Source organism: Rhea pennata, chromosome 2 (assembly GCF_028389875.1).
Source record: "Rhea pennata isolate bPtePen1 chromosome 2, bPtePen1.pri, whole genome shotgun sequence".
In the NCBI taxonomy this organism is placed as follows: Eukaryota; Metazoa; Chordata; class Aves; order Rheiformes; family Rheidae; genus Rhea; species Rhea pennata.
Window position 1 is genome coordinate 112,801,340 of NC_084664.1, and position 23,744 is coordinate 112,825,083.

The following is a 23,744-nucleotide window of genomic DNA, read 5'->3' on the forward strand; positions in this document are numbered from 1 at the left end:
ACTATTTTTCAAATTTAATAGTAACAGTAGAGTATATAGTTGATTAAATTGCTGCATGGTATTTCAGATGATGCCCCACAAATTTATCTTTTGGGGAGAATATATTTATGACCAATCTGAGCCTAGAACCTAAATTATTCTTTCAAAGAGTGAATTAAGTATCTGATTTCTCTGTATTAAATGAAGATATGAATTAATTCCAGCACTGGATATTTTTAGAAAATGAATATTTTGTAAACTTTAATGAAAGTTGCTGTGTCTTTGCTGGAATAAACCATGTGGCCTTCTGGCAGGGCATGTTGCATATTAGTACCTACTTTATGAGTACAGAACTATAAATTCCAAATGACCTAACAAAAGATGCTACTTTTCCTTAAGGTAACAAAGGTTTTATATCTAATAAGAGGTGCCTGACATCTTGCATTTGGAACTCCAGAGACCTCTGAAAAGGACCGTTACAAAAAATACCATAGTAAGAACCCGTGAGGTGAGAAACAAAACATTGTCATGAAACAAAAAACACTCTTGAGAGACAGAAGCCAAAGAATGTAAATAAACAAGGAATTTTCATTGTAATATTGAAGTTAAGGTGGATGTGGAGAAGTGGGCTACAAAAGTGCCAATTGGTATTTATTTGATTTATTTCTGAGTAACTTGAAAGAAAATGAGTGAGTGACTGAAGGGACAAAATTTCTAAAATATAATCTGGAATGCTTTTAGTTGGTCAAGTCCAGAGAGGACTGTGAAGACAGTCTAAGGGTCTGAGTTAAATAACCAGTGTGATAACAGATGAAAATCTGTTTTAATAAATTGAAGGCAAGACCGGGAGTGATTGTGGAAAATAGGAAGTGACAATTCTCTTATTCTCTTGTGGTTTGAATTAATTGTATCAGCTGGCATAATGCATAAAACTCAGTTAAGTTCTCACTGTTCATTGTAAACTTGGTTAAAAAAAAAAGCAATGCTACGTTTGCATTTAAAATCCTATTGAAATAGTGGCCCTGATGACTAGAGATAGAGTATAACTGGTTGTAGAAAGTGAGTTTAATAAGGCTGGGCTTATTTATTTCAGAGGGGAGAAAATATAATAGTTTGAAGAAGAAAAACAGAAAAGATAATCAGTAACTTCCATTTTCTGTCTCATAAAGCAAGAAAAAGGGATATGGAGTTACAATAAAAACATTCAAAACTGACAGCAAGTTTTCACAGAACACCTAATTGAACTGTGAAATAATTGTCCAAATTGTCAGATTAATAATTTAGCAAGATTTAAAATATTTTTATTTGTATGGATAAAATGGAGATCCAAAATGGGGGGTGGGGGTGGGGGAAGAGTATTGGGAGAAGAATTAATCATTAAACTTCGGACTTCAGATACAATATCATTACTGATTAGGAAGAGTTTTGTTTGGAAGACAAGACATCTCATATCTGATTGTTGCAGAGATTTTTGCACCTTTTTCAAAGCCGTATTTGGAAGGAGGAGAATATTTGTAGTATTTAGTCTGGCGAGTCGCCCTTCCTAGGACTGTCTTGGCCTGCTTTCAGGGTCTCTTCAGGGCAATGCCAGCAACCACTGTGAAGAGTGAATTAGCAATAATTGCTACTTATCTGCCAGAGACAAATTACAGTAGCCAAAAATGAAGTGGACATGATATGAACAAGTCTGATAGTAATCCACTGCATCTTGCAAGAACCAAAGTCAACTTCCATACGCAAAATGATTGTTTTGTGGGGGAATAGAGATGGAGCAAACCCCAAAACTTTCTTCCTATTTCCTGTTCCTATTTGAGACAAAGAAACATGAATGATTCTTGAACAAGTAAGTGAAAAACAGATATAACTACTTAACAAATATACACTGGGAGTAAACACAGGTTTTTGAAATCCTAGAAAGACTGCTATAGTTTAGCCACAGATTAAATAATGTTTTCAAGTATTAATATTTTAATATTTTCCAGAGAACTCTTGGTATTGCATAATCTAAAGACTGTGAACTTCTGCTATACTAGTGGTGACACTGTCTTTAAAGTGATCTTGTTACCTTGTTTCTGATCAACGAAGGCACCAAAACCTTTGGGGGGCATTTTGTCCCCCCAGAAAGCTTTTCTGGAGGGTGTGGGGGGGGGGATTTTGTCCTTTTTTGGGGAAAGATTTAAAATGGTAACTTCTGCACCTGTGACAAAGCAACCTGACTTGAAAATCTGCAGAGTGAAAGAATGAAGCAATGATCAACTTCTTAGGGGGGCAGGGGAGAAGAGAGAGAGAAAAAGAGAGCAGGCAGGAAATACTGGAATACAGAAGCAGATACTCAGTGTCACAGATTATCCAAATTTATGCTGCTTTAAGACCCGAAGATTGGATGAAAGGGGTCTGGGAGAGGAAGATTAATCTACAAATTTCAATAGATTTGTGCAAAAATACTGGTTGTGAGGAGATCCTTCTTTTCTAGAGCAGGCAAAGCTTTCTGCAAGATTTCAGGAATCTCTCACAGCAGGAATTGTTTGGAGCTGATTTCTGCCCAGCTGAGATTGGGATTTGTCCTTTCATTCTTTTGTGCCAGTTTATGCAGCCTTTGTAAATGCAAAACATTTTCAAGATCTCTAACCAACAGATTGTTTTGTCCAGGTTTTCCACAAATATTTGATGTGAGGAACAACTGCTTTTCACTAACATTATCATAGAATGAAAAGTGATACCCACAGCATTTTCTCTGCTTACTGTCATTACTCTTACCTTACACGTGATAACAAACTCCTTTTATTCCCCTCTTATTACTGTTTGCCAAGTCGTAAACTTATTCACATTAAGGGAAATTACCTCCTGCAAAAATTGCCTTAATAATGATTTTCCAGTCTATCTGTAAATCTAAAACAGGCAGCAAAACAGCATGTAGATACTCTGCTCTTCTGTTGGATCTTGCTGTTTACTGATGCAAATTAACATCTACCAGAACAATCCCATGAATTAGCAGAACATGTTGCCTACAGAAGACAACTGCAAAATTATTTAAGAGTTTTCTCAGGCTGACTCATCAGTCTCTGCCAATCTCCTAATACGTGACAGAAGATGCCTCTCTGATATGATGTTGTCTAGCAGATCAATAGTGTCTCATCCTGTGAGGACGCAGAGAACTGTATGAGACTTCCCTTCTATGCTCGTGTTCTTGGAAAGGTTTTGGAAACCAAAGGCCACTGTTTACCATCAAAATCTTCCTGCAGGCATGTAAATGCAAAACTCCAATAAAGTTAAAAAAGATCTCCAGCATGTAGGGCTAAGGAAAAAAACCCTCAAAGGTTGTCACATACAAATCCTTTCAGGACCAAAATCTGGAGAGGACATGTTGAGAAATCAGGCCAATGCCTTGTTCTCTTGTTCTATACTACTGTTAAAAGAGCAAAATTAAGTGACTTGAAGGGTCCAGGATAAAAGCAAAAAAAAAAAAAAAAAAAAAAAAAAAAAGCGCACAAAATCTCCCTTCCTCTGCATAGAATCAACGCATTTCCTTTGGCACGAAGGACTCTGGACTTCCTTTTCATTATACATCATTTCTGAGAGGAATTTCTCTCTTCTTACTAAAGAATGAATGTCTTCAGCTGTTAGCCTCTAACCAGAGATAAGCAACAAGATAAAAATGTATATGTGTTTATCAATTCTGCCACAAAAAGTAGAACAGAGATAAGAACTCCTATAAAAGACCAAAATACACAACACATTACAAATACTAAGGAATGAACACAGAATTATATGCTAGTATCCATTTTAGAAGTAGGATTTGCATAGACCTGCAGTACTGCACACTAAGACAAGGGCAAGCAGAATGGTCTGAATAGCTTTGCAATAAGAACCAGATGGATGTTGCTCGGTTAAAAAAAGCCTTATCATGCTCCTGTGATCACCCAAGGAAAAGTACCTCAAAACTGCCTAGTTCTTGACAGTGATGCTGCTCTTGACAATATGAAAAATTATATACTGTAGGACTGAGAACAAAGCCATACACAAAGTTCTGCCATGCTTCTACAATTTATTTTTATTTTTACAATAAAATAACGGTGTTATTTTTAAGAGAAATAGGTTAAAAAATGAGGTAGAAGTGTGGTCATGTAAAGGAAGTAGTCCTTTAACTCTTGATAGCAAGAGGTTGTTTGGGAAGATTAAAGTCAAAGGAATACCTAAGGGCATAAATTGATTGTCAAGCTAATTTTTACCTCTATGTCTTAGAGTTACAAAAAACCCTTCTGTTTTTAAAAGTTTAAGACAAATTAATTTACATTTTCCTGCTTATGCAATTTATTTGAGAAATGTTGGTGTATTTGTAAAAAGTTTATACCTACACAACACATTTAACAGAAGGGATAATCAGGAAAATAATATCTGATACTAGAGAATCATTAATCATAAAGTTTCTCTAGAAAAAACAGATTCAGTGTGCTTTTTATGTCATGCTCCTATCCTTCTAGTAAGAATCCAGCCTTCAAAGAAATAGGTTTTTAAGAAATTTTATTGAATATAAAATACGAAGTTAAGGTATATTAAGCAAGTAAACTGTACAATAGATACATTAGCAACAAATGAGGGAACTGTATACAAAAACCAGAAAATTACAAACTACTCACAACACTGAAATATGCAGGTACAAATGCTAGATGTTTCTCATTAAGACCTTACATTCTGGTTAAAAGAAAAAAACCCAGATTAGAAGCAGTGATTATGTTCTAGTGTCTATTGCATAAATTTAAAAGACACATTGCAGATTAAGACCTCCTTTTGAAGAATAAAGTATATCAACTAGCTTGCAAACCTTCCACATAGGTGGTAGAAATTCTATTATACAAATACAATTTAAAAAGTAATGGAATAACAAACATTTTAAAAAATAATTGAGTAGCCAACTCCCTCAGGAGCCCTTCATTAAAGAAGTGCTGAAAAATACCTTCCATTTTAAAATCTGAAGATGTATTACCTAGCAGACATCAGCTGATGTTTGTAAAACATCTGTAAGTTATACTGTGACATAAAAAAATCCCCATAGTATTTTACAGAACCTAGGTCAGAGTTTAAGCTAATTCTAAGGTCAATTTAGTTTATTTGACACATGGGCAGATATCTTAGCACAATAATAAAAACATATTGCTAGCATTACAAATGCAGACTTTTACTATTCAGAATATTTTAACTTCAGAGTATTACATTCACCTATACATGAAAATAGGTCACATGGCAAAGAGGCTAGAAATACTAATATACACAAGGATAGTTGGTTACAGAATCAGAGACAAATGGGCACCAGAAAGCCAAATAAAGCATAGTCCCTAAAAGAATACTTATTTTAGAGGGATTGGGTCACAGGATGATTATTCTGTATGTTTCACACCTTTGCTTAATTAAGGATATTGCTGTCGAGAAAGTAAGAGTGCTAGAAAGCTCACAAAAGAAAAAAAGAAGAAACTGAGATTTGATAAAAGTTATGTTATTAAAGAAAAAGTGAGATTTTTGTAAAGGTAAAATTACAAAGGATAACAGAAGAAAGCAGAACTACTCTCTGTTTATCAGAAAGCTTTTGTAGCTGTCAAATTTCTGGAGAGTAACAGAAGAACAGAAACTTAGAAATTTAATTATAGCTTTCATTACCATAATGTCTGAAACAAAATGCTCATCCTCAAGCCAAAGATTCACACACCGTATTAAGGACAACTAAATTTTATATACACTCCGGAAAAATGTCTAAAAGACAATTCAGTTTTTGTGAGAAATTAAAATAAAGACAATACAGTCTGTGTTCAGAGGTTCTAAGTTTTATTTTGCATCCTAGGGATCTGTGTTTCACTCAAATATTTTGTCTAATTGTAAAATTAGTGAGCAATTTTATTTAGGTGTCAGCTTCCAGAAATGTTCTAGAGGTATAAGCACCATTTGAACAGACTGCAGAATTGTTTTTATTATCGTGTGTTTGAATCAACGATATTTATTACTGAACTCTAGTCAAAACCTCAAATACCTCAATATTTTTATTAGGAAATACCATCATAAATTAAACTGTCCAAGACACTATATGCTGCTTTAAAAAGAAAAGGTATATACAAAGTAGAAAAGCAGATACAACTTCCATTTCCAACACGGCATTGATCAAGAAACAGAAATCCATATTAAAGAGATGGAGTTACATTTTCTTCTATGTATTTGGACTGGATCTCTCTGTACACTAACTTTACCGCTACTTTCCTGAGAAAGAAAAATCAGATAGAATCTGTCCTACCAGCTTAACAACAAAAGATTCATTTTGGAATATTTTGATGTATTCAACATTAACTACATCTAAAACTGAATACCTATATTGCCAGAATTCATATAATGTCCTACCTACAGCTCTCTGGTACCCATACTAAGAATGTACATTAAAGTTTCATCTAGGACTATAAGCAGTCAGACACAGAACTTTTTTTTTCAAATTGACTAATTTTTCAGTCTTTAGACAAACAAGACTGTTCTATAACTATTGCTTATCTTTTCAGAGAGGCTTTGACTTTTTAAAAACAAATTTATTCATGTGAGAGGGGTCTCTGGGCAGTTTAGATAACATATATAACAGCAAATAGGCAGGAACCTGGAAGACATTTACATTTGATCTTGCTGATAAACTTTCTTTAAGGTTTTGGAAAGGACATGTACTGTCAGTCTGAATGTATACTATATATTTACTTCCAAATGTACAAACTACACTCCAAAAGGAAAGTGTAACCCTTTTCCCACTTATTAGTGGTTTTTGTAAACCTGCAAGATCATTAGGTTGTTACTTTTGAGTATTTCAAATCAACAGTACCCTTTGCATTGTGTTGTCACTTGCAGTTGCATCTCTAAGTGCATTCTGGCTTATTATTTTAACAGGCTGACAGAATTCTTGCCTTACTGAATATTCCTAAAAGCACATAGTTATAAAGAAAAATAAAAGTTAAATTGTTCCGCAGTTGTCTTGTCACAGACATTTGTCATCTTGCATAAATACACTGTGAGGAGAAAGTCTAAAAAATGTCTTTTAAAAAAATTTGCAAACACATTATTTAATCCTCTGATATATTTATGTCATTCAAAGGAAGTTCATAAGCACTTATTTAAACTTAAAGCTAATTTAGCTGATAAACCCAGGAAGTGCCCATTCTTTAAGAGACCCCATACCAGAGCTTCACCAATCCAAAATTTTCATCTTTTGGGGACTACACACTTTCAGCCTTCCTTTTATAGCTGTCTAGAATTCTAGTCAAGGTTGACAATAGATCTTCAGACATGAATTCTTCATAGTCTCTGTCAATTTTCGTATTCTGTTCATCGAGGTATTTCTAGAAGAGAGTTGCAGAAAGTTGATTAGAACTATGGCATCTCTATAGTACTGCGACTACTAAAGCATTTTAAGCCATCACTGCATGGCTTAGGTGCTAGTACTCTAAGTGCTAATACTCAAATACTTCTGGTCTTTCAGAGAAGATTGAACTGACTGGAGCGATTACTGACATTTAATGATTACTGCTGATTGTTTGTACCAACTGTTTTGTCAACTAATTTATTTACTAGAATCTACAGACTCAGTGTAGCACCCATAAATCATTGATACTTTGATAAAAAGAGTAAGTCCTAATGTCCATGCATTTAATTGCAGTTGTAGATAACTGTAGTAAGATTTCACTCTGAATAGCAAATTTAGCTTACCTCTATAGATACTATGTGAGTAGTAATCACTTCTAGAAGACGGTTCAAGTTATCACCTGCTTTCCTGCTCTCTTCTGTTGTTGTTTGCATAACAACTTGGTATCTAAAAAGTAAATACCCTCAGAAAATCACATTGTAAAATTCCTGACAGCTGAAACAATTTTTCTTTACCAAGTAGTATACATTGTCAGATTACTCATAAATTTGTTAAATTAGATCAGGCTGCATTTGTTTATTAATATCCAACTTAGAGGAAAAAGGACCATATTGCACTAATCAATACAAGAAAAAAGATACCTTAGAGCATTATGTTTAGAGTCAGAATTGTCTTTCCAGATTTAACATGTATAACATGCCATCAAATATGTTTGTTTGGAAACAAACTAACATCCTTACTACAACTGTACATATTGTAAAAGGTATGTGGAAAACAAAAGTGCACCGATGGAACAGACTTCTTAAATTTCCTAACAAAATATTAAGTGCCACGGACAAACATAATTCAACTGTAAAATTGTGAAATTAGTACACTGAGTACTTGCTCACTGAAGAATTTTAGATATTCGTTTATAAGATACTAGATATGTTAGAACTTAAAAGAATATCTATGTCCTTAAAAACAAACAAAACAAAACCAAAACTTAACATTATGGGCCTTACTGTCGCTGAATATCATGCAATTCATTTGTGGCTTCACTAAGACCTTCGTTGACACCACTCTCAAGTAAGTGTTTATGCTTCTCTAACAATTCCAGTTCATTTGCACATTTTTGCTCTTCCTCTTCTGCCTCCTGTAAATAATAGCAAAGAGAAAAATGACATAAATTAGGAAATAGGAAATTTATTTCTGAATATTACTCATCTTGATACTTGAATTAGCAATTCACCACAGAAGAAACTTAATACTCATTGCTCCAAATTAAAATTTCTGTATTGTTCAACAATGAAAACAAACCTAACCTTCCCCTTATTTCTCCGTCTTCATTTCAAGGTTTATGTTGCAGCTATCTTGCCTTCAAAGTTCACGTGAAAAAAATGTAATTTATGTGCTTACTCTCTAAATAGCTTAGAAAGAGAACATCACAGACTATTGTTGTTTTGTTGTTTTTAAAAATTCACTTTGAATGAAAAAGACTTTTCCCTTTTGGCTCTGAAAGGTACATAAAAAATATAACTGGTCATCTCTCCAGGGAGAATAACACTGCTGACAGTATACATAATATTCTTAAATACATAAAAGAAGCTAAACAAATTCTACCAGCACTAAACATTCAGTTCTGGTAAAGTTTAGTATTACACAATTATTTCAGAAGTATGTAGTTTCAGTAATTTAACTTATGGATAGCATATATATATGTGTTTGTGTGTGTGTGTTTATATATATATTACACATTATATATATTACACATATACATACATACATATATATATATAAAAATGAAGAATTACATGACTATGTCTCATTATAACTTGTCCACTAGCTATCAAGTATTTTATGAGGCTTATCTTAACAGCAAAAAATATGCATAACAAAAATTAAGAGGAGTTTCAGATGCCTTTGAAGGCAATAAACTAAAGCAATTGCCTTCAGCCACCTAAGCAGAGTGTTAACAATGATATAGCCCTCTATTTTATGGTTGTATTACAGAAGTTTAGATTTGGAAGAACAAGTATATTAAACATCAGCTTAGTTCAAAAAACCATTTTTCTCCTCAGCACTGTGGCTCCCCAAAGCCTCAAAAACTGTGCTGTTAAAGAACTCAAAAGGTATTGAAGCAGCCACTTTGTTGTTAACTGGGATGGCTATGTTTCATTGCTAAACCAAAAGAAAAGGTGAGGAAAAGGAAAGGGACTGCTCCTCCTTGGTGGGGAGAGGAAATAAAGAAAACAATTTTATATCACCAACACTAAAATATTTAACATGTGCTTTTAGTCAAAGAATGTTTTCGCAAATTTTATTGTAGCAGTAACACCTTTAGTACAAAGTGTAATAATATTTATTATATACTAAACTGAGTAAACAAGGCAGAAATCTGCCTTGAGTACATGCTCTGAAACATCCTGAGGCCAGCAGGTGGATGTGGCTGCTTCTATGACTTGATGTAGTAACTTACGATTTACAGGATCTGCCAAAGTAAGATACCAGATTGTCTTATGAGAAAATGGAAACTGACTTTAAGATAAGAAATATTTCTGAAAAGAATGAAAGAACATTGCATCATCTGCAACAACTTAATGGTGACTTATGTTCCAGATAGGCAAAATAAAGCAAGATCGTCATGAAAAAATAAATGAACTAAACAGCCTGTGAACAATATTTCCTTTTTGTCTGATTTTCCTGCTGCACAGTAGTAGTACCTCATTCAAATCTCAACAAATTAGTGTAGCATTCTCTAGCAACTGCATTCTTTAAGGAAACTGTTACATAACCTAGGTAGCAAAAAACTTTCTTGTGCCTCGATTTTTCATTTAAAATTGGTGTAAGCTTTTCAGAAACAGGAATTGTAAAATCTGTTCTCAGATATCTAAGACAAGATAGGTAGAAGGAAGAGAGGGCAGATGCTCACTCTCCAAACTCCCCTCTCCCCCCTAAAACAACATATAAACACAGAAAAAAATATATAAAGATACTCCATAATGGATGGATCACTAAATTAAAACAAAACAAAAAAAAAAACAAAAAAAACAAACCCACAACATTTTATTAAGGATAAATTCTTCACTGTCATCAACCTATAAAACATATTCTACCTTAAGCTTCTGATGGTAAAGATCATCCAGCTTTTCAGCTTCTTCTTTCAGCATTTTCACACTGCTTTTCCTCTCCTCTATCATTGTGTTCACCTAGAAATGTCATTAAGTATTAAAAAAAGAAATCCAGCATATAACTTCATGCCGTCACAGACAACAGCTGTGACAGTTGAGAAACACTCATTTAGACTAGAAGTGCATATATAAAGAACTGTTAATGTCATTTGGTATCTATACAGTTGCACCTTTTGCCGCATAATCCTTATTTTCCAAGGAGAGAGGGATGAAAAACTTCAATACATACAATGCTAATAAAAGTGTGTGTAAAGGATCTTGTGTGAGAAACAGAAGCTTTGAATATAGAGCTCTAAGTTTTCATTGTCAATTATTTATGGTTTAGAAAATTATACTAATATGTTTTTAACATTTCAGCCTCAAAGTTTGGTTTCAACCAAATCATACTGACTTTCCAAAAAGCTTTCCAGAGGTTTTTATGCCTTTTGAAAGAATAACCTGTAACCTTCAATGAGCATGACTTTTTGGAAATTTCCATATAAAATTTAGCATAGAATTTAGATCATTAATTGTTTCCCAGTGACAGTAATTTTGCAACTGGTGCCTTAAATTCTTCAAGTGGCAATGCATATCGCAACATCCTATCTGACAAGAAATTTTCCATGTTCCAGTCCTTCCTGAATTCAGTATTGCTAGAAATCTTTCTGATGAGAACAGTGATGGTAAGCCAGGCAACCAGACTGGAATAGTCAGCTTATTAAAACATTAAATCTCTCCAATGTTTATGGTCAAGTATATGTAACTGCATAATGTTCAATGCACATTGTTTCAGCTAACAGAGAGACCCCCCAGTTCTCATGGAAGCTTTATGCTCTGTCATAATTCAAGCAATTCTCTTACTACTCCCTTCCCAGAAAACACTTCACCTGTGCACAAGGTCAGTTGAGACTAGGAGATACCATTATGATGTCTTGATCCTTGTCTTCATTGACCAAAACATACCTGTTCTAAAGTATCTTCCAAACTCATTTTCCGGTGAGTAGCTTTTCTAATTTCTTCCTCAGTCTGGTTTATGATCTCCATAAGGGGAGCCTGTAACAAATAGACAAGAAAAATTGCATTAGCCAGATTATTAAGAGGGATCCCAGTACATGCTTTCTCCCTCCAGGTTTTTTTTATGCTGCTGTATCTTCTGATGTCAAATTTTCTTCCAATGTAGTTAAGTCAATTCATCACAGAATGTTTTCACTAGAGTTTCACAGAAAGTTTTAAGAGTGGCCTGCCCAAAACTCCCAAAGAACACTTTGAAGTATATTCTTATGAATGTGTTAACAGAAACATTTGGGGCACTTGATGCTACTTACCTTAATCTGAGTTCTGTATTTGACTAGGCAATTTGGTCCTGCCTCAGGATTAAATTGAATCTCAAAGTCGTGGCCTTTGGAATTCTCAGCACTTATTGGAATTAATTTCAGCTTTCTAGCCAGTTTGTGATACTCTGCTAGCTGTGTTTCGATCTATTCGGAAGAGAAAGGACAAAATCTTAGAAAAATACAAATGAAAATAGTTGTAAAAACTATTCTTAAGATACATGAAACAGGTGTCTGAATTGTTCTTTAGCAACATATTTCCAGAACATATCACAGCATGAAGAGCTTAAATATTGACAGTTCAGAAGCCTGCATTTTTTGGTTTAAGTGCAGTTTTACGTTTCCTTCAGAGTTTGCTCTGGAGTTTCACCTGCAATTTTGCCTACTCATCTGCTATATTTTTTCCTACTTCAACTTTTTGAAAATTGTTTTATAGAAGAGGAGAAGTACATTTAGAAATACTACAAATTACTAAAAGAATGATCAGTCATCATATTGATAGTCCTTCTCTCATTAGTTCTGGCAGCAAATACCTGATGCATGTACACTTCCTAATAACATATTTTAAATTGAGCATACCTGAAGACATAGCTTATTAGTCTGTTTTCTGATCCATGGGTGCCATATATATGCAAATATCAATCAAAATATCTTTTTCAGTTTTATGTGCTTCAGACTTGTACACTAAGAGGAATTTAAGAAGGTATCAAGTGCTTGATAAATCATAGCCCTGCTGAATGCAAAATGTATTTGAAAGGTGTGTTTTGTAATTCTCTATTTAGCAAGGTAGCGGCTTTTAAATTCCATCACTTAGAGGGGCACATTTCTTCATTTCTGTAAAACGAGGGAATTAATTTGTCCCTTTAAAAGTTTCTAATTGAAATTTCATGTAAGGGACTCATTTGGCTGTAAATGTTAGTTGAGATATTGATTCAAAGCACTAGTTTTGTATTACTTGATATGAAATCTTAACACAAGAAATTTCCAGGTAAGCTGCTGCTGCTTTTACAGTGAGAGCTGACAGTAGTGCATATTCTTGCTATGTCCCTGATGATGCAGAAAAACATAGAAAGAATATATCTAATACATCTACATTATGCTCAAAAAAAATACTTTTCAGAGAGAATAAAAACAAATCAATTTTGACATTTTTTAAGGCTGTTAAGAGACATCCATGCTATTGTTTATTATTTAGAAAAAAGAGCTAACAGCCGAAGTCTCAAGTTTAATTTTGTATGATAAAAACTGAGAGCGGCCTCTCACAGTAGCAGTATTTTCACATACCGCCTCTTTATTTCTAGCATATTTTAGCTCCTCATTCCACAGCTGATGTTCTTCTGCTTCCAGTTCCTTAGTCAGTTTGTTGATGGTTTGCTGTAACTCATTCCTCTCATGATTTATTCTCTCAATGTCCGCAACCGAGTACTTTTGGTTATCAAAGATGTACTGGAGTCGGGCGTTCTCCTGCTTCATTGCTTCTACTTCCATTTCTAAATTCACAAAATATTCATAAAACTGATGTAAAATACCAGAATACATAGCTTAACCCAATCTATGTATTTTGGTGAGTCGTTATCTACAATTCATGTCTCTAGTGTACAAATGGCTATCAGCCAAAAAAAACTCCTTTGTTAGAAATCCATTTAGCAAAATTAATTTGTACAATCACGATACACAAAGCATCTCACTTTGTTGTGAAGCTGAGAATTATAAAATACTTCTAAAGCTACTTCTAGCTTCACCAACCATCTATGACCAGGACCTTTCTTACCTGCTGTTTCAACTTCTTCATTAACACTTTTCATTTTCTGATCAAGGATGGCTGTATGAGACTCTAGATTTTCCATATAAGCCTGGAATTTCTGGACATCTGCTTGCAACGAAGATTTCAGCTTTCGCAGCGATACTAAACGATCCTAGTAAATGGATGGAAAGAACAACCACTAATTTATTATCTACAATAATTATTTTACTTTCCAGACAGGACAGTAGAATAATTATAGTCAACCTTAACAGCATAAATAAAAATTTAATCAAAATTCTTCAGTGTTTACATCTGTGGCATCTGACTCAAGTCTAAGTCTTTCATAATAAAAAGAAGCTGAAAAGATGATTTGCATCTTAATTCTTGCATTTTAGTATTTGACATTTCTGATTTGCATTAGGCATTGCATAAATGAAGTTCTTGATGCACGTAATTCAGAAATATTACAATACAAAAAGGGCAGATAAAACTAAGGGCAATGAAAAAATAAAACAACCACATTTTGTGTGCAGGCTGGAGTCTCAAGTTGCCAGCTGTGCAGCCACTAACCTGTTTTGAATTTAATGATGTATTACAAACAGGAACTGTCTTTTCAAACACAGCACTTTCCCAAAATATATTTTGATTAGTTGTTATTACTGTTTTCTATACTCCCATCCCTTAAAAAGGTTCTCCTACAAATATTTGGAAGAGGTATTGTTGAAGTTCAAGTAAGCAATGGTTCAACTATTTTATTAAAATTTCAGCCAATGCAAGATCTCCTAATTTGAAAATACCTGCACAATGTCAAACAGTCACTGAAGACTCCACAATAATGTGTTCTACTACAGTGGTACTGAGTCTGTAATAGCCAGGGCTACTTAGAACCTTCTAGAAAACTGAAAACAATTTTCCATTTTTTGTAATGTATTATCAGTATCTTGCTATAGAATACTGATACAGTACCTTCAGGGTCAATAACTGAAAATTAAGTGAGGTACCCAGCCCTCCACCCCCGCCTCCATACACGAGCACAGAATTTACTAACCGGCTCACTTTCCCTTTCTTTTTCTAGTCTTGCGATCTCTTCATGAAGCCTTTTGTTTTCTGCAGCTAAACCTTCTATTTGGAATTCATCTATGTTAAATAAATCCTCTAGAGGGAAAAAAAAGTGATATAAATTAATCTCACTGAATATCATCATCTATACTGAACACCTGTGTAATTGCTATAGTTTTAGCACAACGAATACCTATTATCCAAACATTTTTTAAAAATTGAAAACTAAAACCCATCTTACATTAAAAGTTTTCATTACAAAGCAAATAGGCAAAATAATTCAAACAAGTTTGTCAGTCTTGGAGTTACACAAAAGCTAAAACCACTGCTATGAGGTCAGAGTTTCCAAACTCGTATATAGCCCACATTGTAGCAATAGCGGCTGTTATGCAAGAGTTTCATCTGTTCCAGGTTTTCAAGGGCAATCTCATTTGTATATTCCTTTATCACCCATATACTACTCTGCATCTGGAGCCACGTTTTCTCTTAATTCCCTCAGTTTTTGCCAAACAGCTGCATGATTACTTTCTTCTGGTAACATCTTTCTGTCTAGTTATTTATGCCTCCTCTAGAACTGCTGGCAATAGAAGGGTCCTTGGTCTGCTTTGCATAAGAGGGCACAGAAGGGAAAAACTAGTTTCCCTCCTTGTTTTCTTGCCTACAGAAATGCAACAGAGAATGTGGGAACATATGAGTCCAAAAAAAAAAAAAAAAAAAAAAAAATCAGCTCTCTGAAGGCAGATACAAGTGCCAGTTTGAGTCATACTTGAGAATCCTCACAATAGGGTATGGAACTCTCACAAATTGTTTTCACAACTTTTTGAAGAACCTGAACTTTCTTACTCTTCAAATATGCAGCCTTTAGTGAGAGGTTCCCCCCCCCCTTTTTTTTTTTTTAGCAAAAGGATGATCTGCACACTCTTTTTCTATCATTACAAAGTCATTGAAAACAACAGGCATACAAAGGTACAGGTGACAACAGAGCATGACCCGTCTGTATTGGTAAGAATGCATAAAACAGAATTAAGTCAATGTAACTATGATACTTAGGAATTCCAGTTTTCCTCACCTCAGATCACCTTTATTTGTGAACTGAGCAAATCTGATACAAGGAGAAAAGATACAAGTAACACAATTAAATACTTCATTAAGACATGAGAACTTACTTAATTTTGATTGCACTTCTGCATCAAATTCTTCAAAAGTATCTCCCCCTTTCATGAAGTGCTCATAGCACTTCACAGTATAGTCCATAAAAAGCTGAAAACAATTAAAAAAAGCTTTCATGAAGATTCAAAGGGCTGTGTAAATAGCTAAACAGTCCAGATCTACTCAACCAATGGAATTATACAGAGGTGAAAGATATCTTTTACAAGTTTGACTGTGCTTCTTGCTCTAAAAAGTCTACTTCTGGGCATCTTTTCTTGTTTGTTTTCTTTCTTTCTTTTTTTTTCTTTCTTTTTTTTTTTAAGAACTAGAGTGCCAGCAGATAGTATTCAGACAAAAGGATGCATCTAGCATTATTAAACAGGGTTTAGAAACACTTAATTGATTTTCTTTGGATACCTAACCAGGATAGTAGAGACAATATGTAAGTTTATAACCTTAGACCATATGAGTTTGAGAACTGAGGCTCTGTTTATCAGAGCTCTTCAGTAAATATGAACGCTATACTTCAGACATAGAGATATCAGAGTATTAATGTTAGAATTAAAAAAAAGGTTACCCAAAGGGTCAAATTGCTGGAGACTTTAAATTGCAACTCTTGCAGAAAGAAAATTTTGTTTTAACACACAGAATCTATGTATGCATTTAGTTTAAAAGCATTTCTCCTTGTCAACTGTCGGGTTTGTAACCTTAGTCCAAAATTCAAAATTCTATTTTAATATGATTTTTTGCAATTCACTAACTATATGCTCTGGCACATCATACAAACTTTCTGAACATCTGCTGATAATACTATTACTAATAGTTTTTTTTTTTTTTAAGGGAAAAAAATAACTGCTAAATTTTTTAGTACTCAAGTCACATTCAGTATCTCCACTGTTTTTATATGGCAAACTAAAAAGATACAAACTGAAGCTCTTGCATTTACTTTTACAACGAATTTACACTGTACTGCTGCTAACATTAGAAAACTGAAGTCACATCGTGTTATATATTTAAATTGTTTATTTAGAGCATATGGTAAAATTCAACTGAACAATTATAATAATCATTTACTTTTTTATAGTACCTTATTATGTACAATTCCATCATCTGTCTCTCCTCCCCAGCTCTGTCCATCATCAAACGATGGTGCATTTTCCCTTATGGCAGAATACAGCTAAAAAGCATACATGTACATACAAAGAGTAAACTTGATGATTTTGATTAGTTTTCATATATTAGTTTCATGTTTGTGATAAGCAGGTAACTTTGGATTAGGATTTCAGCAAGTAAGATGTAATGGTGCTGCTTCAGAGCAAGTAACTGATCATATCAGGGTAGTGCTACTGTCTTTTATTGACTGAAAGCATAGATGAAGAGGGATTAACTAGGCAGTCAACACTGCTAAAGTGCCTTGATAAGTCACACATAATTTTTCAGCAAAAAACATAGGATTTTCAAGTGTGCCCAATTCAGCAGTGGTGAACTTCTGGCACAAATTCCAAATATGGCTCAGACATGAGCTGGTAACAGCAGTGAGTTACCACTACGAAAGAATATACAAAAAAAATCCCCACTCTGTACAGTCACAGGTCACTTGAGCAGCTGCTATTGAAAATTCCATCCTCAACTTTAAATTTAGAAGAAGAGAGTAGATGTCAAAAAGACATTCCTTCACCAGAAATACATTTTTAACAGTCCTGATTATACCTGTGAACTTTTCACAGAATTTTTATGTATGTATATATGATAAATTATTTTTGCTTTCTCATACACAAATTTATCTGATGAATGTAGTTAAAAAAATCCCAGTATAACATTAAAAATTTCAGTTTACACATTAGTAAACATTAAACATTAGTTTAAAGGTTACTAAGAAAGAGGCTAAAGGCTAGCTTCATGGTAGCACTGAAGAACACTTACTTTTTTCTTCAAATAAGAAGCAACAAAGGCATTTTTAGAAAGCTATTAAAAGATCTATTTTGAAAATAACATGCCCAGTCTGAAAAGTGGAATTATTTGGCGTAAGGAAGTCAGATGCTACCTTGACACAATCAATTAACCAAACCAAAGCTGTGACAATCTGAGGCCATGTGTGTGGTGCTCCCACTGTATACATGGAGCTTTTTGACAAAGGAAAAGGGTACCTACAAAGGAAAAGAAAACACATTTTAATAGCTGAAAAAAGTGAATAAAACAAAAACCCCACAATTTTACATGTAGGTTTTGAGGCACACAAGGAAGAACTTAATTGTACTTTATACTATACATCCAGAAGAGATGAGCTGAGTTCTTATAGCACAATAGTATTGTGATGGGTTTCTCATATTGGAAATGAAGAAATGGATATTTGTTGCATGTGAAAAGATTAGGAAAAATTAAGGCCTCATACAAAGTATAAACTATTTCTTCATAAACTCCTTTTCCTGGATGCATCTTCCCCTTCCTAGTCAGCTTATTATGTTGCTTTGTCTCTCTTGGTACAAGCTGCCCTCAGATCAAATCTGTCTTTTATTTTCTGCAGCTACTATGGGAAAAGAGGTGGGCACAATAGTACCAGGGAAAAGGAGTGGGAGCCCTATGAACATGTGATTAATGATGAGATGTAGACCTTAATAGAAAGGCAGCAAACACGAAGGAGGGAAAAACAGTCCAATGGATGCCTAGCTTCTATTCAAACTGGACGTGCAAGCCAGAAGGATTTCCTAATATGTTAGGAGAGAAACTGAGACATGGAAGTCCTGTTCTTACAGAGCGAGATTCTTGCTTCTGGGGATCAAAATGTGCTTTGAAAGCAAAAAAGCAGCTGATGATTAGCTTAATATTATGCAATAATAGAAAAGGCATCATTTCAGAACGGCTGCATATCAAACTATTAATGTTACTTATAAATATGGAATACATAGATGCCATTCTGCTAATTGCAGATGTGCTCTCAAAGCCTTCTGAAATGCAAAGAACAGAGGAGCGCAAATTTTAACCCAACTTCAGACAGCAGCTGCACAAAGATATTTTAGAAACACAGGACAAAAAACTATGATAAACTGACAGTTCCAAATAAGCACTCATGAACTTGGCTTGGGGATATTTTTAAAGTGAATAATTTAGCTCTATTTTATAACTCTCAAAAGATTTCTTGAAATGAGTTCTCAAGTAAGTCATTTTATCCAGCATTGTATTCCCTGTGAGCAGAGTAAGGCCTCTTGAGATCAACTTTCTTTTCAATGATTGAGCTATATCACCAGTTTCAAATGTTACAGATTAAAACAACTTCTTAAAAGACTAAAAAGTGAACAGAACAGACATACACAGCTAAGGAGATCTGGCTATATAAAACATAAACTAAGGACACTACCACAGAAATCTCTGACAACATCATGGGTTCAAAGAAATCTCCAGAAGTAAAATATTGTTCACTTTTCCATGTGACTGAAAAAATGACCCTTAACAACAGGCAGGGCTTTTGTAAAGCATTAGTATGTCAATAATTTCAAAAAATTACCACATTGAACAAGAAATAAAACACTCAGCTACCTATTAGTGTTTTATTCTCAACTTTTTTTTTATTTCCCTCTCTTTGAATGCAGAGAGAGAGAAATTTCAGGAAAACTGATTTTAAAATAAATAGACAGAAGCCAGTATTATGAAGTCATTTTTAGTGCTTGCACTGGAATACAATGAGCTAGTCAGTCCCAGGCTGCCAAGTTGAAGCCAAAACTGAAATTTTCGTTCAAGAAGGTGATTTCTCAAAGTCTAATAAAAATAAAGATAGTTATTAGGTTTTAAGTTACAAACAAAGCTTCCAAGATGCTATAGTTCTGCAAGTTTAAATATAAGATATGCAATAGAGTCTAAGAACCAAGACTGAAATTGGAACTTACCAATAATAAAGCAAAATAATCACAACATTGTAGTCTTATCTCAATGAATAAGCCTGTCATCTTTCCCCAGCAATCGTACAGAACCCTTAGCTTTATAATTTCTAGCTTTACCACAACTATTTAGCATAAACTGACAACAACGATCTTACCCAAGCTCTTTAAAAACTCTGGGAATCTCCTCTTCAAATTTTGAATCAGGTAGTTCATAAGAAGGACAGAGAAATCCATAGATAAAAGTGAAGATTTTTAAGAAATCCTTAACAGATGGAGACTGTAGTGATTTCATGGAGACATTATGGGCATAACCATTCTCAACAAGAAGCTGAGAAAAAGAAACATTAAGTAGAAAATCAGTTATTAGACAAAATCTAAAATTGAAGTCATGAAAAATAAATATTTTGATTAATATCCTTTATTACTTAAAACAAATGTTTAAAAGAATTACTTAAATAAATAATAACAAAATTAAATAAATTAAGTAATAATTTAGAATACATGTTTCAAATGAAAAAGTTACCTCACAAAGCTGTTTGATACATTGCTGAATGTATGCCTTGTCATGAAGTGGCCTGGGATCCTTGATTTTTTCTGTACCAAACACACCATACTGACTGTTGCGTGAACCACCAACACTGCTAGTTCTAAGAACAAAAAAAGTATACAATTCTTGTGACGATATCAATAGCCAAGAACTATGAATATTTTAAGTCCTTACGTTTGTTGTCTTTATGTTTCAGAGATACTGGAAGGTTTCTCTTTAACTAGAATGACAGAAAAAACCTCAGCTCAGAACAAGTGGAGCCCACCTACAACAGTGAGCTTACTATATCCTAGGTGAATGTTTTCTCAGTTTATCTAGAGAAACAGTTTTATAAGAGTGGAAAAAAATCCCCTGAAGTGAAGAAACAAAATGATGTAGTTGGTTCATGAAAGCTAAAATAGTTAGGAATAATTAAAAGGAGCAGATCCGTGCAACAGTGGAGCCCTAAAAGAAAATACCAACAGACATAAAAGCCATGAAATCAGATTGCGTGGGCTGTTGGAAGGCCTGAAAAGCTGAAAGACTGTAGGATTTTGGAAGATTTCGATCTTAGATTGAAGGATAAACTAAGGCAGAAAGTATCATACATGTGATTCTTTTGCATTTGTGCCTCATTTATTCTTGATTTCTCATTTTTAAAAATCTTTCTGCAAAAAAAGATACCTGTTTTTCTGAATGAAGAAGCAAAATATAAACCTAAGCAACCAGACTGGCACTGTAGGAAAGCTTGCTTAAAATCTAGATATTAAAAACATCTCCCAAGGCTGTATTGAAGATCATTCCTCCTTAAATAAATCAGTGTCTTGAGCAGCCCTGCAAGTTCTACAGTGCATATCATTCCCAAGAAGAGAATAGCTTTCAAAGCTATTCTCACTCCACAGCATTATTAAGTGATCAATGAGTGGAGAAAGATATACCTGAAGATCTTTTGTCCTCACATCCATTTTTCCCTGTAGTGAAAATCTCACATAATGGATAAAAATTACAAAATGTTGTGGAACTGCTATTGTTAAATTTACCATGCAAAAATCTAAAGGTATCAATACCTTTTCCCAAAATAGCTGACTTTTCTTTCAGAAGTTCCAGATGTAGGTTTGCTCATGCTCAGCTTCCCAAATGTTCCTCTGTCCTTCCTGGGGGAGAGGTGGAAGGATTCAAATGACTGCTACATATACATATATATTTTTAACCATTTCATCTTTTGCTCATGTAAGAAAACTGTAACATATGCATTTAAATCTAAGCATCTTCAGCACAGCAGCTTCTTAGTGATGTCAACCAGTTTTAATGCATCATTGCTCATTATCAAAAATATTTCTGCAAGTTTTATATGCTTTCATTTTTATACATATACATACACTCAGATATCCTCCAACAAATATGTAACAACAACAAACAAGTATTACAATTTAATTGTCATGAGCATACCAGTAAATTAAAGTTTTAGAGCTCAAAAGCAATTATATATCAACCATATTGCATATGCACATCAGTTCTGACATTTAAAGCTTTTAACATCAAGAAAATTATTTATCAGAACCATAGAACTTTAAACTCATATTTATTCCAGAGGTGCAAGGAAGTTTTTGCAAAACAGGAGCTCTTGTGCAAATATTCTTGACTGAAGCACTTGTGCAAATATCCTTTGCTGCAGGCAGTTCTCTTTTTGCTGTTCCCATCTTTTTCAGCTGCTACTCACCTACTCATTAACACATCACAGTAAATCTCTTCAGATTTAACTTTATGGACCCACTCCTAGCAACATGATCAGTAACACTTACATCTGAGGTGTTTGGAGACCCATCTTGTTGGTGTCCTGTACTCTCAGTGCCATCACAGATTGCCGACTACTACTCCCGGTAGTACTTGAGCTTCGTCTCATTGTGGCTAAACTGTAAATCACAATATGTCAGTATGGGAGAGTCCAGAATCTAAGAATATTTGCCTTCCATAACACCACAATGACATTTTAAGCTGTCAGGCTAAGCAAGTGGAATTGTATGTTAGACTAACAACTGTGTGACAGACCAAGAATTTCCCAAAATAATGGGTTTTCTTTTAAAGAGAAGTGATTTTTTTTTGGTAAACAAAACAAAAGCTTCCAGGTATGCTACCTGAATTTCCAGATACACAATTCACCCTTTTTCAGTGTGTATGTCTGATATGGCAATTACATGGCAGCAGCAGTACAGGCTTTTAATGAAGTATTTCATGGACAAAAGCCAAAGCCAGCGTTTGCTCCAAGCCAACTGCTTTGACTATTGATCTTTATATTTTATTTTGAGTTTTGGGGCATTTCTAATTACAAGTACCAAAACCAAAACAGTTGAAAACATTTTTCAGTTTGATTAGCTGTAAAGGTGGCCACACTAGCATGACTACTGCTTCTGGCAGTTCCTTAGCCACTACCTCTGAGCCTGCTTATCAATATTGTGATTCATTTTACAGCATCATAGAGAGCACAATACCTGGGAAATCTATTCCAAATTAATATTGTGGACACCTTTAGACTACAGAAGAAAAAGGGATAAAATCAAGCTGGAAATATTGAACTGTCTCTGCACTGATATTAGGTAGGATTTTCAGGCAAATAGAACTTACTCACTTGACAAAAGTGACCAAATCTTTGGCCTTATTTTCACTGCAGAAGGGAAGCTGTATTCTTCCATTACTTTTATTAAATACAAATCACGAGGTAAGTGGTATTTACAAAAACAACAAATGGCTAACTTAAGACTATATCTTGCTTGAGTCTACACCAGAAAAAAGGCAGGAGTATGGCATAACAAGGCACAACCGCATCCATTCGCATTAGCAGCGCATGTAAGTTGTATCAAAGGGAAAACAGGTGCATTTACATGACTTTATACAGGATGACTCTATATGGGCGATGCTGACAGGTTTAGCGCCACAAGTACCCGCATGAGTAAGAGCGGCAGGGAAAGGGTTATTAGGCACTCGGCCCTCCTCACAGCCGCGGCCGCTCCGGGCAGACAGACGCAGCCCGGCTCCCCGCGCGGCCGCCGGGCAAGGCGCTGCGCCGGCCCCGCCAGGGCCGCCGCCGCCGCCGCCGCCTTCCCCTCCCCGCCCGCCCTCAGCGGCGGCCGCCCCGCCTGGCGTGGCCCGGCCCGGCCCGCCGCGCCACCTCCGCTGGGCCGGCAGCAGGGGATTGATCCTCGCTGCAGGTGGAAGGGAGGGGGCGCCGCGGAGAGCCGCGCAGCACCCCCATTACCTTTAACGGCGGCAGCGGCGGCGCCTCCTTCCTCGCAGATTTCAAATCCACCCGCCAGCCACTACGTCACGCACCGCGCCCGTGCGCATTACATCACGCGCGCGGCGCGGCGGCGTGGTCGTCACTTCCGTTTTCCTGGCTGCCACTCACCCAAATATATTAGGCATACATAGACACATGCATATGTATTCGTGCACGCGCACGTATTAAAACATTGTTTCATTTTGCCGTAGTAGTTCTTCCTTTGGCGGGAGAGAAGGGCACAACGGAGCTTGGAGCCGCGCTGGCCCCACGTAGTCCC

At 35.2% G+C, this 23,744-nt stretch overlaps 1 protein-coding gene across 1 annotated transcript; it reads right to left on the minus strand.

Moving 5' to 3' along the window:
• Positions 1 to 7,211: 7,211 nt before the first annotated feature.
• Positions 7,212 to 22,093, minus strand: NDC80 (NDC80 kinetochore complex component). The gene is made up of 16 exons (XM_062568118.1): positions 21,993 to 22,093; positions 21,258 to 21,344; positions 20,188 to 20,311; positions 19,820 to 19,992; positions 17,834 to 17,936; positions 16,877 to 16,966; positions 15,807 to 15,900; positions 14,630 to 14,736; positions 13,609 to 13,753; positions 13,122 to 13,327; positions 11,832 to 11,984; positions 11,470 to 11,559; positions 10,453 to 10,545; positions 8,362 to 8,492; positions 7,702 to 7,804; positions 7,212 to 7,334 (listed from the first exon to the last, which is right to left on the minus strand). The coding sequence occupies exons 1-16, from the start codon at positions 22,091 to 22,093 to the stop codon at positions 7,212 to 7,214; spliced, it is 1,923 nt and encodes a 640-aa protein (XP_062424102.1).
• Positions 22,094 to 23,744: the final 1,651 nt, after the last annotated feature.